This window comes from Natrix helvetica (assembly GCF_964273705.1).
Source record: "Natrix helvetica genome assembly, chromosome: Z".
Classification (NCBI taxonomy): domain Eukaryota; kingdom Metazoa; phylum Chordata; class Lepidosauria; order Squamata; family Natricidae; genus Natrix; species Natrix helvetica.
Genome location: NC_138554.1, coordinates 67,346,742 through 67,362,065, shown reverse-complemented (window position 1 = coordinate 67,362,065; position 15,324 = coordinate 67,346,742). Strand labels below are relative to the sequence as shown.

Genomic DNA, 15,324 nt, shown 5'->3' with positions numbered 1-15,324 from the left:
CTTCCTTCCTTCCTTCCTTCCTTCCTTCCTTCCTTCCTTCCTTCTTTTCTTTCTCTCCTTTTTTTCTATCTTTTTCTACTTTCCTTTCTTTATATCTTTTTTCTTTCTTCCTTTCTTCTTTTCTTTCTTCCTTTCTATCCTTTTCTTTCTTTTTTATTTTCTTTGTTCATTCCTTCATTCCTTTCTTTTTTCTTTCTTCTTTTCTTTCTTTCTATCTTTTTGTTTCTTTCTCCCTCTTTTTCTTTCTGTGTTTGTTTGTTTGTTTAACAGAATACAGCATTAATCATTCATTTTATTTTCGGTACTCATGTTGCTGCTCCTTGCAAGGAGATCCTTGTAAGATTCAACAGCCAGAATATGTAGACTATTTGTAGACCTTGACAAACTCACATTGTCTGGGGTGCTTCATGAGGAGGCTAGTCTACGTTGCACCTCTCTATGCTTAATCTGTGATTACTTATACATCTAAAGAAATCAGTAAATAAAATTTGAGTAAAATTTAAAATGCATCTACAAAACAGCCTAAGTATAATAATGTGTAAAGTCTAAAAGGAATTAATCAATTTTCAAGCTATAAATCAAATAGCATTTAAAATTACATAAAATGTGATATTTAAAATTAACAAAATATTTATATATTGCTTGTAGAATGCAGTATAGAAGGAATTAGTCTGACTTTCTTTGGTAGAGCTGACTCCAACAGATATGATTCTGACAATGGCAAGATTGAGAACAGCCCATTGCCTGAAGATCTTTGAGTCATTTTTTAGATTGTAATGTTTCAAATATTCTTAGTTTTAAAATGCTTTATAAATCTTAACAAACATTTGGATATTTTTTCTACAAGTCGGTAACTAATTAAATTGTTTGAATGAATGGATTGCGTGTTCTATCTGACAAATCAATATAATAATGTAGAATATAGTGTGGACTTCTCAAACTTTACAAATATTTTGATACATATCATCTCATTTCTGTCAGGACCTTGAATTTATTAAATAAACATATGTGCTCTAGAAATAAAAAAATGAAATGAAAAATCATTTAGTTACTCTAATAATATCTGAAGTTAACAGCATATGAGGCAATAAAATAAATCACTTGATATATTCAGTAGTTATTATTAGCAGTTTTACAGATATCTGAAGCAGTTAGCAGTTAATACTCCATATTAAATTCCAGTTATAAGGAATTTAATACATGGAGGCAATGAAAGGCAAAAGAAAAGTGGGGGAATTTAAATTCAAAGAAAAGTGGGGAAAATGAAATTTTGGAAAGTGATTCATTTTAATGGAGTATACATCTACTTCAGCTGTAAATGTATAACTAGAAGAATAAAATTAATTAATTAAATGAAATGAAATAATACAAATAGCCTTTATTAGAACAAAATATACAATATTTACAGATGTAACATATTTACATGGTAATAAAGCATTAGGAGTGGTAAGGAAGGGGGAAAAAAGAGGCAGTAAGGTGAACTTTCCAGGCAGTGCTAGGCTATTTGGATGTGCTAAAAAATGGTTTTGCTTCTTTTGAATAAAAGGAAAGGAATAAAGAAAAAGAAAGAAAGAAAAGAAAGAAAAATAGAATGACTTCACTTAGCAGAATACTTTGCTTTTATCATATCATTGATGTTTAAGAAGTATTTTTATAATATTTTTGAAAAGTTAGTTAAAAGAAATAAAAATGGAATTCTCACTTCAGGTTTTAAAATCATCAGTAAGGAATCAGGCAAAAGAAAATGCAATATCTATCTATCCATCTATATATCATCTATCTACCTATATATCATCTTCTATTTTTGGTGTAGCGCCTGCATAAGGGAATAGTATCTTACCACCACATCCAGAATTGCATGGCCCCAAACCTTTTGGCTTTCTGGAATGGATGAAAGACCTTCAGGCATTAATATCAAGATGTCAAACCATTTGTGTTAGTAGTTTTGTTTCTTCATTGTATGTTATTTGACAATGGAATCTCATTTTTTTAGACCCCAGACATATTATTAATAGTAGTACTATTATTGGTAGTGGTATCAGTATTAAGTATTTGGGATATTTATTTGGTATATTATGTTACTTGAGAAAGGGGCTTAACCCTCTCTGCACCATCCAGAATCACTGCTGTAAGATGGGTAGCTGAATATATGTACGTATGCATACATTTCTAAAGCATGCTAAGTGCAAGTTCTGAAGACAGATAGAATGACGACTTTAAATGCCATGCTAAGAGTAAATAGACCACATGATTACTAAAGCATGCTAAGTACAAGTTCTGAAGACAGACAGATAGATACATGGCATCCAACTATATATATATGGTCAGAGTTGCTATGCAAAATGTCTGACCTGAGCAAAACATGTCTATGCACATCCCAAACAAAACTTGCACCAGAATTGTTATAAAAAAAAGGAATTGTGAATCCACACATCAGACATGATCCTATGTAGCTTTTAAAGCAGAGATGGGCTGTGGCTGAACAGGTAGTAGCGGTGGTGGGAGACTCTACATGAGCATGTGGGGGAACATGTCTGAAAATGGTAGTAAAGAAATTAGCAAGTCACCTTTGTTTTAAAGTATCTATATTTTGCTTCTGTATTATCAGCATTGGTGTTTAAAAAGTGACAGAGGACAGCCTTGACAGAAAAAGGATAGAATTGCCCTATTAGGGAGATAGCAGATAAATTTATTAAATAAATAGTTACATAAAAGAAATTTGAGTCTGGGACAGAACTGAGACAAGAGAAAATATTTCAGTCAAGACTCTTGTTAGGCCTTAAGAAGATATGGGGGATGAGAGGAGGAGCCGAAGTCGCGACGAGACAACGTGTGATCTCAATGCTCTGAGATCCCAGTCGATAATTTTGCCGCTGGGTGGTCCAAATGGATCTAAACAGTCCCACAGAGATGGTGAAAAGGAAGAATATGTCTTGCTGATCTCAGGGACATCGCAAAGTTCCTGATTGATCCAAGAGACGTTCTTTAAGCCGGTGACAAAAAATCCAGCCATTAGGCTGATGAAGTCGGGGCAGCTCCAAAATGGAAGGATACAGAAAGAGAAAGTGTTTCCAGGTGGTGAGGAATTTTTACCATTTTAAAAGTGACTGCCTATAAAAAACTTAAAAATAATTTAAATTGGAGAACAGAAGAAATAAGCAGCAGAATTAAATTTGGAATGGTTTTGGACAGTGGGTTATCTTACTTTTTAAATGCTATCTTCATGGATGGAATTTATGCAAACCTTTCAAAACGAATGGATTAAATTTTCTTCTTCTATTTTTTTTTTCTTTTCAACTATGGATTAAAATTCTCCTCTTTCATTACTGTGGGTGTTTTTCTAACTCATTTAAGAATCAGACTTTTTTTTTAACTTGAAATACAAACAAGATACAAAAAGAAACAAAGAAAATTGCAACATTGCAACAATAACACTGTTACTCCGAGGCTGGAGGTTTGTGTATTGGAAACAAAACTTTTTTTTTTTTCACTGATTATCCTGGCTTGGCACTTCAAGGTCTCACTGCTTGTTTATAGAGAGTGATAAGAAGAAAATCACACAGATGTTCCTTTGAAGTATATTTTTTAGTTTTCGTGCATCCCTTCCACAGTCATCACCTCTAATTCATATCAAATTATCTACTTTACATCACATATATTTATATATAATTGCTATCATCATACATTATCCTTCATATGACTATAGTTGTTTTAATGTCCCTTTATAACAAACATTCCAAAATTTAAGACAAAACCATATTGGCATTCTCTTATCTATTTTCAATATCATCCAATCACATTATTCCTTTATAACACATTCAAAATAAAAAAAATATTTATGTTTAATAACAAAGTTTCTAAACCTCTTTTCTTAATCATTGTTTACAACGTTTATCCAATTTCCCTTTTATCCTGTCAATACAAATTATTACATTATTATCATTATCAGTCATTTATTTAGCAATAGTTTGACTAAGTTTAACTAACTTTTTCCCCTTTTTTCATCATTTAAATTTTTTACCAAGTTTCCTCTTATCAAATCGATACATATGCATACATTGTTAGCCTTATCAATTATTTATCTAACTATGTTTAACTTACTTTTTCCCCTTTTTCCACCATTTAAAAATTTATACCAAATTTCCTCTTATCAAACCAATACATATGTATACATTGTTATCATTATCAATTATTTATCTAACTTTATCATTATCAGTACATTTTTAACATAATGCTCTAATATTAACTAAGTTTGACTAGTATTTTATTATTAATTTTCATATCTCAACCTGTGTCTTTCCAATAATAGTGTAGTCCTATTTCTTTTGCCATTTGTGGAATTGATTTTCTGGTTATTTCCTTAATCAAATTTGTTTGGACTTCTCTTTGCAACTTGTTGCTTATTACATATCTTATAAAATCTCAAAACCCTCCATCAGCTTCCTTAATCAGTTTATCTTTTGTTATCAGTAGTGTTTTGGTCAAAATTTCTCTCCTTAAGTCCATCCATTCTTCTCTTTTTTCTTTTTCTATATCATGAAATCTGTAGTAAAGCACCTTTGAATCTATCTTCCCTTTCCTTGTTCCACTCTTTCCATCTCCAACCACACTCAGTTCACTGTCAATATCCATGGTTATCTTGCCTCTTCGTTCATTTTTCCCCTGGGTTTTTAGGACTCCAGCTTCCATGTTTTCCATTTGCTGAATATCTTCTATTTGCTGAGTATCTTCCATTTTTCCATCAGATTTTGCCATATTAAAATTTATATTTTCAAAATTTTCCAATCTCTTCTCAATTCTCTCTGTTGTATCTAATAATTTTTGAATTCCCAACATAATCTGTTGTAGTGTTATGGTTTCTTTTTGAAATCATGTCATCCTTGCAATTAATAAGCACTGCCACTCTAGTTTAAAAACAAATCTTTGTTTTCACTTCTTTCCAGCTAGCAACAAGCATCCAGAGAGTAATCCATAATAAATAGAATGAATTGCATGATTATTGTAAGCAGCTAAGAAGTAGAACTAAAACAATGATGTTGATTTTCCTTAAAGTTTTACCTAAAATAAACTATATTTTATTGTACACAGTCTCTTCAACAAAAAAATGGATTTTTAAACTTTTCCCTCTAACTTTTTAGACAGGAACAATGAGCCAATATTTTCTGTACTAAAGCCAATAGAAGCAAAGTGCTTAAAGGATTATACAGATTATTGCAAAAGCAGACTAAGCTCTACAAAGTCATTTCTTGCTGCATCTGCAGTGATTATCAGGGTGTAAATTGGTTATTTCCCTAAATCTTGGATCAAGCAAGATAGACATGACACTGCCATTCTGATTCACAGAATACCAAAAACTGCTGATGTGTGTAAAGGAGATTTGAAAATGATATAAATAGTTGCTTTTTAAATGCAACAAAAGTAAGAGCATATGCCTTTTTTAATAACAGTTTATCTCTTTAATCAGTGACATTATCAATTTTCACTGTAAATAATATCAGGTCATGTTGGATGGGACATGAATAACCCCTTTTCTCCATGATATAATGTACATAACCTTCACTTCGAGTTATGGCCTGTATTCACAGCATTCACAAAAATAAAAATCATTAGGCTATGGTTTCACAATGCACAATGCATTTTCTTGATAGGGTTAGAATCACATACCATATCCATTTAGGGTTATGATTTTGTTCTTGATAGGGTTAGATTCAACACGTCATGTGAGTTTAGTATTATGGCCTTATGAGTACTGCATCACTTTAGATACAGGTCACATCTGGGAGGAGATCATATCTGGGGAGCAGATTTGTGCATGTCACATCTTGGGTAGAAGAGTATGATGTCATATCCAGAGGAAGGACTTCTGATGTGACCTAATGATATCACTGATTAATAAAACAGATAAACCATCCTTAAGAAAAGTATATACTTACTTCTATAGCAATTGGAGAAATATACCGTGTTTCTCGAAAAAGAAGGCCAGGTTTTATTTTGATCCCCAGAAAAATGACTAGGCCTTCTTTTTGGAGGGTTCTAATTATTGACTCACCTTGTGGCACTGACCGCCCTGCCCAGCAGGAGCCCACTGTTGGCCACTTCTTCTGTGGCCGTTTGCTGCCACTCGCATGCATTGCCACGGCCTCCATTTCACCTTCAGATGCCTGCATCTGATAACAGAGCTATTGGCTGTAGATGCCTTCTGGTAAGCATCTGAAGGTAAAACAGAGTCCAGGGTGATGCATGCGAGTGGTTGCAAGCGACTGCAGAAGAAGTGGCCACAGAAGAAGGCGAGACAGGTGTCCGGGTGTGCAAGCGTGGTAAGAAGAGCAGCTCCACCTTTCCATCCCCACCCTAGCTTATTTTTTACCTGTGTGCCTCACCCCACCCCCTGCACCCCAGGGTGGGTGGGGTCTTAATTAGGGCTAATTTTATGGGTGGGGCTTGATACATTCGCATGCACTCAAAAACGTGATAGAACTCCCTTTGAAAGTAAGTTGTCTTTTTGGAGAAACACGTTATGTATGTGTTTGTGTATTTGTGTGTCTATCGATGTTTGCTAAAGCAAAACAGATATGTTTGTATCATTCTTAGATTTGTTAAGCATTAATATTTGGTGCGTGTTATGTTTGTGGATCTTAGAAATGCAAATCAATGGAAGATGTGGATGGAACAATAGAATGTGTTTTGCCCTCCTTTTCATTGTAAAAAAGTTGGTCACCTTATGGAAACTGAAGTGATAACTATTGAAATCCAAAGGAAATGGCTTACATACATATTTCTTAAGGAAAAGGATATTTGGAGAGAACATCTCTCAAGTGAAAAATTGCAGTTTCCCGTGCACTGATCCTTTGACTGTATCCTTACAACTATGCTAGCAAATTGATGAGACGTATGAGAAAACATGAATGTGAAGACAAGCTTGCGGAACTATCATTTCTGAATTTTATTCAGAGCACTTTTTAGGGACAAAAAATATGGAAATGAGAAAATCAAGGATGGTAGCTGAAGGATAGTACTGTAAGATTTTTTGATGTGTCACAGTCTTAATTACAAGTGGAATTACTGACCTGGCTAATATTGGAGCAAAGTCTAAGACTTCCCCCTCAAATAGCCCACAAATGTAGATTGAACAGTTTTTAAATGTTCCAATTAATTTTTATTAGAGTCATATCATTTTTGGAATGAAATCTAATTTACTGTCATCAGCAGGTATTTCATTATTACTCAGGCAATGTGAAATATATTCATTATGTGGATTTTCAAAATTTATTTATTTATTTATTATTTCGCTTTTGTTATTTGAGATGTTGCAGGAATTTAGATATTTAAGTATCATATTCTCAATATACTACTTCATTTTCAAAAGTGATAATGCAATAAAGCCATGCAGAAATCTATAAAATGTCATGCTTTTTTGTTTTTCAGAAAAATGTGAAGAACCTCTGGTCTCCAACTTAGCACCCTCCTTCTTCAGCAGTTCATCATCTCTGTCATCTACATCAAATAGCTATTCGCCTGGGTTTGCCAAACTAAACAAAAGGGGAGGTAGGACTTTTGCTTTTAAAACTTTGAATTATTGTATATTATATTATTATATACTATTTATTTATTTAGGTACCATACACACACACACACACACACACACACACACCACATACAAAGACATACTTTTTTAAAGTAAAGGAAATTTCAACATTTGCACAATTAATGTAATGTCATAATGTAATGTAATGCTACAAAATTAACAAACAAAAATTATACATGCAAACCCACAAAATCTCATAATTGATAAGCATAGCAATTTAAAAAAGGAAAATAAAACTGAAAATTAGTATCATAACAAGACCATCCTCAAAAGCATTGATCATTTTTTGTGGGGGAAATGGTTTAATTTTATTTGAAAAAGAAAAAAAATAATGGACAGTTTACATAAGTAATCCATTTCTGGATAGATCTTCAATGGAGTCCTTCAATACTTCAATAAAATTGACCAACTAGGAACAGAAAAGTATAAGCAAATGAACTGCTTTGCCTATCATGTTTTCCTCTTGTAGCTTGAGCCTGGAGATGGTCTACTCAGTGCTTCCCAAATACGCCAACCTGTCTTCCCTCCGACATGCTGCCTAAATTTTGCTCATTGAGGAAACCAAGTGATCTACTGTTGAGATGGGATTTTTTGGGTGGGGGGGCACCAACCAGTACTTTGGCAGTAATAAAAACTTATGATAAGACTCCACCTTCTCAATAGTACTGTCTAATTAATTTTTCTAAGCTAGACAGCTTTCACAATGCTGTGGAAACTTGCAATGGAAACAGATAAAGCCAGTCAACTATGACCTGTGCCACAACATTTCTAACCTGCCCTCTTTAAGTTGCCGAAAACAGTCAACTTTGCACCTAAGACATGTTGGTAAGTGCATGGGAGAGTACATACACACATTAAACTATCCCAAAACCCCTTAGTGAATTCTGATGATCTTTTTGGCTGGACAGATTCATTATACATATAAGAGAGTTCTGAAGTTCAATCAGAATCAGATTAATAGAGCTGAAAGAGGCCTTGGAGGGCTAGGTTCCAGTCTAACCTCCTGTTCAAGCAGGACACCCTATACCATTTTGGTCAAGTGGCTATCCAATCTCTTCTTAAAAGAATAGAATGAATGAACTGTAAGGAATCTTGGAGATCTTCTAATCCAGCCCCCTGCTCAAGCAGGGGAGATTCTGTACTATTTCAGATAAGTGAGTGTCTAGACTCCTCCTAAAAACATCCAGTGATGGAGCGCCCATGATTTCTGGAGGCAAGCTGTTCCACTGGTTAATTGTCCTCACTGTTAGGAAGTTTCTCCTTAATTCCAGGTTGTTTCTCTCTTTGATTTGCTTCCAACCATTGTTTCTTGTCCTTTGATGCATTGGAGAATATTTTGACCCCCTCTTCTTTGTGGCAGCCCCTCAACTACTGGAATACTACTGTCATGTCATCCCTAATTCTTCTTTTCTTTAGACTAGCCAAATCCAAATCCTGTAGCCATTCTTCATATCTTTTAGTCTCCAGGCTTTGACCATCTTAGTTGCTCTTCTTTGAACTTTTTCCAAAGTCTCAACACTTTTTTTTGGTAGTATGATAACCAAAATTGGTTGCAGTATTCCAGGTGTGATTACTACTTCACATGACTTTAATTCCATGCCTCTGTTTATACAACCTAATACAATTCAAGTATTGCTGCTGCTGCATACTACTGGCTCATATTCAAGTTTATCCACTAAGGAACAAGTTTCAATTAAAGTAACTTATCCTGTTTTCTTTGTGCTGTTCTAGATGTTCAGTGATTACTTAAATTCTTCTGCTTCTACAGTCAGAAGGCTTTTTCTTTCTGAGGCAAAGGAAGGGGTGCCTGATTTTCAAGTGAAAACAATTGAATAATTATGCTGGCTTTATATTCAAGTATTCCTGGTTTCTTTTGTATTTTTGATGTTGACATTAGCCTCTGCTCTCTTATTTTTGGGTCTGTATGTAGTTCTTTCCAAACTTTGTGCATTCATTTCAAATATTCTCTTCTCATTGGTCTATTCTTTGTTTGTTTTCTATCACTTTACTTTAGCAGCAGGCAAATATCTTTTCTTTCATTAATTCTAAGCCAACAGTCTTGAATCCTGTAGCCCATTTTCCATCAAATGTTCAGGTACTCCAACACCTATCATGGTGCTTATTCACCTGGGCGATGACCGAGCTGATATGGGCTTCTGTAATTTATGTGTCACCATTTTTTTCTTTTGGAAGAGACACTCTGTCTGACTCCTCTGATGCGACCTGTCCAGTATGGTTGGACCTCTGGCATAGCTGTCATCTTCCTCAAAGCACACAAACTCCACAGTTATGTCAGGGTACTGTCTTGCTGGAGGACAGTGTGTTTGGGCAGTTTCCTTTCTATTCAGATGGAAACAGCTTTTTTCAACTAGATGTTGTTGGATTACATCACATTAGTTATCAATTTCAAAGTTGTTGGTAAGTATATATTTGGCTTATAGTTCCATGCTCCTTTGTTAATAATCTTCTCTTATCAGGAAGGTTTTGCTAGATGTTATTATTTTTATTATTGTTCATAATATTATTAGTTAAAACAGTATGTATTAGTATTAGTTAAAACAACAAATGCTGGCAATCAGCAGTTGGCAGAATTTGTCTGCAATTTTGAGTTCTAATCATTGTATCATCATGGCAGTCAGTGAGCTGAAGAGTTTTGGAAACTCTGTTCCAGACTTACCAAAGGAAGCATTGTAGCAGGTAGAGTAGATAAGGCTTTATCTTATAAGGAGTGGTAAAGAGTAGCTTAAAAAGAAAAAAAAAGCTATTTCCTTAGCATTAGAGCAGTTTTAGCACTTCATTGTGCTGGAGGGAAGAGAAATAATGGGATTAAAATTAAGATGTTTTTCTTTCCAAACAGAAGAGCACAGCTATTATCCCTAAAATATGATGAAAAACTACTTCAAGCTTCATAGTGGTTTTTTTTGTGTATTCTTATGGAGGCCTCTCATATATGATTCAAATTAAAAAGCTACGTGTATATATGTGCATTACTGATAAATGGTTAAATTCTGTGATCTGTACAAATTATGGAAACTTAACAGATTTACAGTATCATTGTACCTAAATTATTCATAAATTGTTCTTTGTCTCATAAATGTTTACAGAAACATGAAACAATGCAAAATATTGAAGCCCTTTGCCTAAATATATCCAAATTGTGCTGAGTATGATTTATTTATTTATTTTAGGATTTTGATCTGATTTTAATTTATCAATATGCTTGAATTGGCTAATCTATTTAATTAAATTATAAAATTGATTTAAGTTATTAATCAGTTTGATACAAGTTGTCAGATTGATCCAATCTATAAAATCAACTAAGTCACTAAAAAATGAATTCAGTTGGAAGTGAACCAATACCCTTTAAACCAAATGTCCAAATTAAATACCTATCTATACCATTTATTGTTTTTGTCTACTAAGTGATCCTCAAACTTTAGTGTTGGAAAGAATTTGTGATTGTTTCTTTTAGTTTAACCACTTCAGATTTCTTCTGATTATTAATTGATAATATGTAAATGTCTGCAGTGCAATAACATACAAATTCTTAGAAATTGTCTCAGACAATTCATAAAATATTCTTCAAATATTCTGTTGGATGTTGAATACAAAGAAATTATAAAATCATTTTACAAACAACTTAATAGCTTTGTGATATGGTCTATTAGATTTATTTTTGCTCCCTTCAAGATGCATTTGATGTTTTATGGTGGGTATTTATAACAACATTTAAATTCACACGAAAAGTGTAGTATGATCATTATATATTTTATTAGTAGTCTAGAGTTATTTGCTTTTAGAAAAATTGGAAAAATATTTAAAATAGGAAAAATAGTATTTTTGAAGGCCTTTTTTAAACTTAAAATGGCTTCAGTAAATGTCTTCTTGGAATGAAAAGTATTCAAGATTTTGCTAGAAACTGCAGCATATTTGAAATTCATCAAATTTTATCTTATCTTTTCTAATACATGCTGGTCATAGACAGTAGTAAAGGACTTTTGGAAGTCTCCATTAAATTGGGATATGCAAGTTTTTCAATCTAAGAGCTGCATTTGCCAAGTGCTATGATCTGAAAAGCTGAAAGGTTAGAAACAAACAACATCATAACTATGTTGAATGTAATTTAATTCTGAGAGAGTTACTCAAGGTTTTCCAATGTCTTAGGCTTGAGAATCAGAATGTATATCAATGGTTTAAATATATGTTTGGTGCAGGCCATTTCTCCATTTTCCTGAAGACACTTCAAACAGAACTAATTTTAATGCTTTCTGTTTGCATAGTTGTGTTGCATGCTATACAGAGTAATGCAATCATCTCTTTTATTGTACATAATAAATATGAATTCCCTCTATTTCTTTAAGTGGCTTCAATTAAAATGTAGGAACAATTTTCTTAGAATAATTTCAGGTCATCTTTAACAGTGATGTAGCCATTTACTAGAGCAAGTACTTCGTCTAATAGTTTAAATAGTACTGTCTGAATGTATGTTCAATTGCATTAGGCAAAAAAGAAAGAAAAACAACTGGATGTATTTTGGTTAAATAAAATATTTTTTATATTAGATTTATATCCCATATAAAATACTAAGGATTAGTGGCTTAGAAATTCTGAGAAGAGTTTATATTAAAATGGATGGAAGATATACAAGAGAGCCTCATTTTTGACAGAAGACCTCCTAATAAATTGTGTCATGTCTCTATTTTTCAAGTATTACCATCTGTCACGCTGACTTTTCACACTCTGCTTGAGGTCAACAAGCAGAGATGCTTTTAGAGTACTACTTATGATTCTTTTTATATGTATAATAGACTGAGTAAGGGTGTCTAAAATTATAGAAAGAAGCATTCATGGCAAGAAATAAAATAACAGTGGTAGGCAGGAATTAGAGAAGCTCATTTGTCTAATAAGCTTGGACTCGTCTATAAAGTGGAAGATGAAAAAGGGAAAAATGGCATAGAGGGTGAGATCAAATTGCCATTGCATACTTTGGAAAGGAATTTGTTCTGCACAGAGGCAAATATTATATTTCATTAAATTTAGAGGTTCTTAGGTGTCCTTTTTTTACAAATCTAGCATCATAATTAGAGTATTCTTTCTCTCATGTTCTGCTGTTAAATTTTAAATAGCAATGGATGCATTTTTGACATTCCTTCTGCTCTGAATTAGTCTCTCTAGCCATTCCATCCAAAGGAGTTACATGTCTATAATGATACAGTAAATGCCTAAATATTAACAGACCTATGATTTTATGTAATATCTTTTAAGAGAAAAAATATTTGTCATGTGAAAAATTGGACGTGACAAGATAATTGAACTCATAAGTCATTTTTACTGAGGATCATACAATTTTTAACAAAAGATTGAACAAATATACCTTTATTTAAGAATAGGTTCTATTGAACATAATGAGACTAAAAACATTTTTCTTGTGGAAATTGTGATTACCTCCCTTTCTCTATCCCTTTCTTATGGATTTTTTTTTAAGAAAAAAGCATGATTTGGTATAAGAAGGAGTCATTATTAAATTTGCTTCAAGTATCCCTCATAGAAAGATTTATTACCACCAATTTAATATAATTTAAAAAATCCAATGATAAAAAAAAGAACTATTGAAATAGTTATAGCAAGTCAAGTACAATTTATAATAGCAGTCTATAAAGATAGTTAATGAACATGCTAATACCAATCTTATTAATTCAATTAATTAGGTATAATTAGACCCAATTACAGTGATGATAAATGTTGGAAAAGCTGAGGGACCAGGTTATGTTTTGTTACATAAGCAAACAGTTCCCGGTAAGTATAAAATATGAAATAAGTAACTGTACTTTAAAAGATTTAGATTACTGATTAAAATCAAATATCATTTTTATCTTCTGATAGATTTGATTATGATATATCTTTCTATATCTAGCTGCTGCAAGTTCCAAAAATATCATCTAGAAAATGAAACCATGAGTTAAAAATAAGATCCAAGCTTAATTTAGAATAATTATGATTGTGTGAAAAAAATCTAGAGTAAAGGTTCAGATTCTTTTTTCCTTGGAATTAGAATCTCTGCACTGACTTAGTTATCAAAACACAAAACAACTCCCCATAACCCATTGCATTCCCTCTAATATCAGATATCAAACAAAGTGTTCCTGACTCCCAGAGATTGAGATTGTCTTGGCAACAATATATATATATATATATATATATATATATATATATATATATATATATATATATATATATATATATATATATATATATATATATATATATATATATATATATATATATATATATATATATATATATATATATATATATATTGGTCTTCATATATTTAAATTCAGAGGAAGTTTTGGGGAAGACACATGTGTAACTTTTTTGGGGTATTTTTAGGGGTTAATTTTAATATTGTTTTTTAATCGCTTTACTTTATGATACAGTTTTTATAGCCTCCTCATCTAAGTATTTAAGGATCTGTGTATTTATATATTTATTCTTATGTATTCCTTGTGTTTTAATTTGACTGTACACCGCCCCGAGTCCCTTTCGGGAGAGGGGGCGGTCTAGAAATTTAAATAAAGTAAAGTAAAGTAAGGTAAAATTTAGATAGTGAAAATGTTAACCATGAAAAGTTTTTTTTATTACAATAAGTAGAGAATTATCATTGATTCATATGTTTGTTTGTTTATTCATATCATAAGCTTCACAATTAAAATAAGGCATACTATATGACATATTTAAAATATAATTGCTTCATATGAAACTTACTCAGTGAAGTAATAATGAATGAATGAGTTAGAGAAAGTAGGTTAGCTGAAGTCATAAAAATCATTACACAACTTTCTGAAGATAAAACTCCCAAGAAAGAATATTATCATTATAGATAATGAACATCATAAATATTAAAAGATTCTGTCAAAAATAACAGACAGATGAAATACAATAAACTTAAATATGACTTCTGATAGAACCAAAGACTAACTTTTTCAATGCGAAATATTTGAAGAAATCCTGATTAAATCAAATTTCTGTTAACCAAGAGAAAGGAGGCCACAGGAAGAATGCATCTGCAAAACTAAAAGACAACAGATAAGCACACCAGACTGAATTGAAGTCTAGACCTTCTGTAAAAAAATAAATGTATGTTCTTATTCAAACATAACATACCTTGCAATGTCGAGACATTCAGAACATCATCAGAATATGCCTTCTAACTAACAAAACAATAAAAATAAAACAGTTCAATCTATTAGAACAGCTTTTAGTAAAGCAGGATCAAAGCATCAGTTAAAGAATAAAGTATTGTGAATTTTAATAATAAAGGTAGCAATAATAAAACATTCTGATGATACATCATGACTTGTAAGTTTGAGATACTAAAGCTTGTAAAAGTAATGGAGAAATTTCTCTTATTAAAATCCCAAGTAAGTGGGGACAATATGAATGCCTTCATGTGTCCAATGTTTCACTCCTTTGCAGTAGGAGAAAGCATTAGTATAAAAGAAGAAGAAAAGACTAGCAATTAAGTTGATAGTGCTAGTTTTGTGGCAAGAAACATCTGTAGTAAACATCAAAATACCTAATCATGGGTGGGAATAATAATGAAAAAGTGATAATGGAAAAGTAACAGAAAGGTAAGAGGTAGTATCAACAGGTAGTATAATTTTCTAAAGAATTTATCAATACAAATTTCCTTAGGGAAAGGAAGTAACAATGAAATGTCTCTGACAGATTTCATTATC

At 32.3% G+C, this 15,324-nt stretch overlaps 1 protein-coding gene across 1 annotated transcript in view; it reads left to right on the top strand.

Moving 5' to 3' along the window:
• CNTNAP2 (contactin associated protein 2) overlaps window positions 1–15,324 on the top strand; it is a 1,236,760-nt gene that overhangs the window by 446,457 nt on the left and 774,979 nt on the right. Inside the window, exon 2 of the mRNA XM_081971635.1 lies at window positions 7,426–7,545. Within this exon, the coding sequence (XP_081827761.1) occupies window positions 7,426–7,545 (120 nt within the window). The remainder of the gene's footprint in view (window positions 1–7,425; window positions 7,546–15,324) is intronic.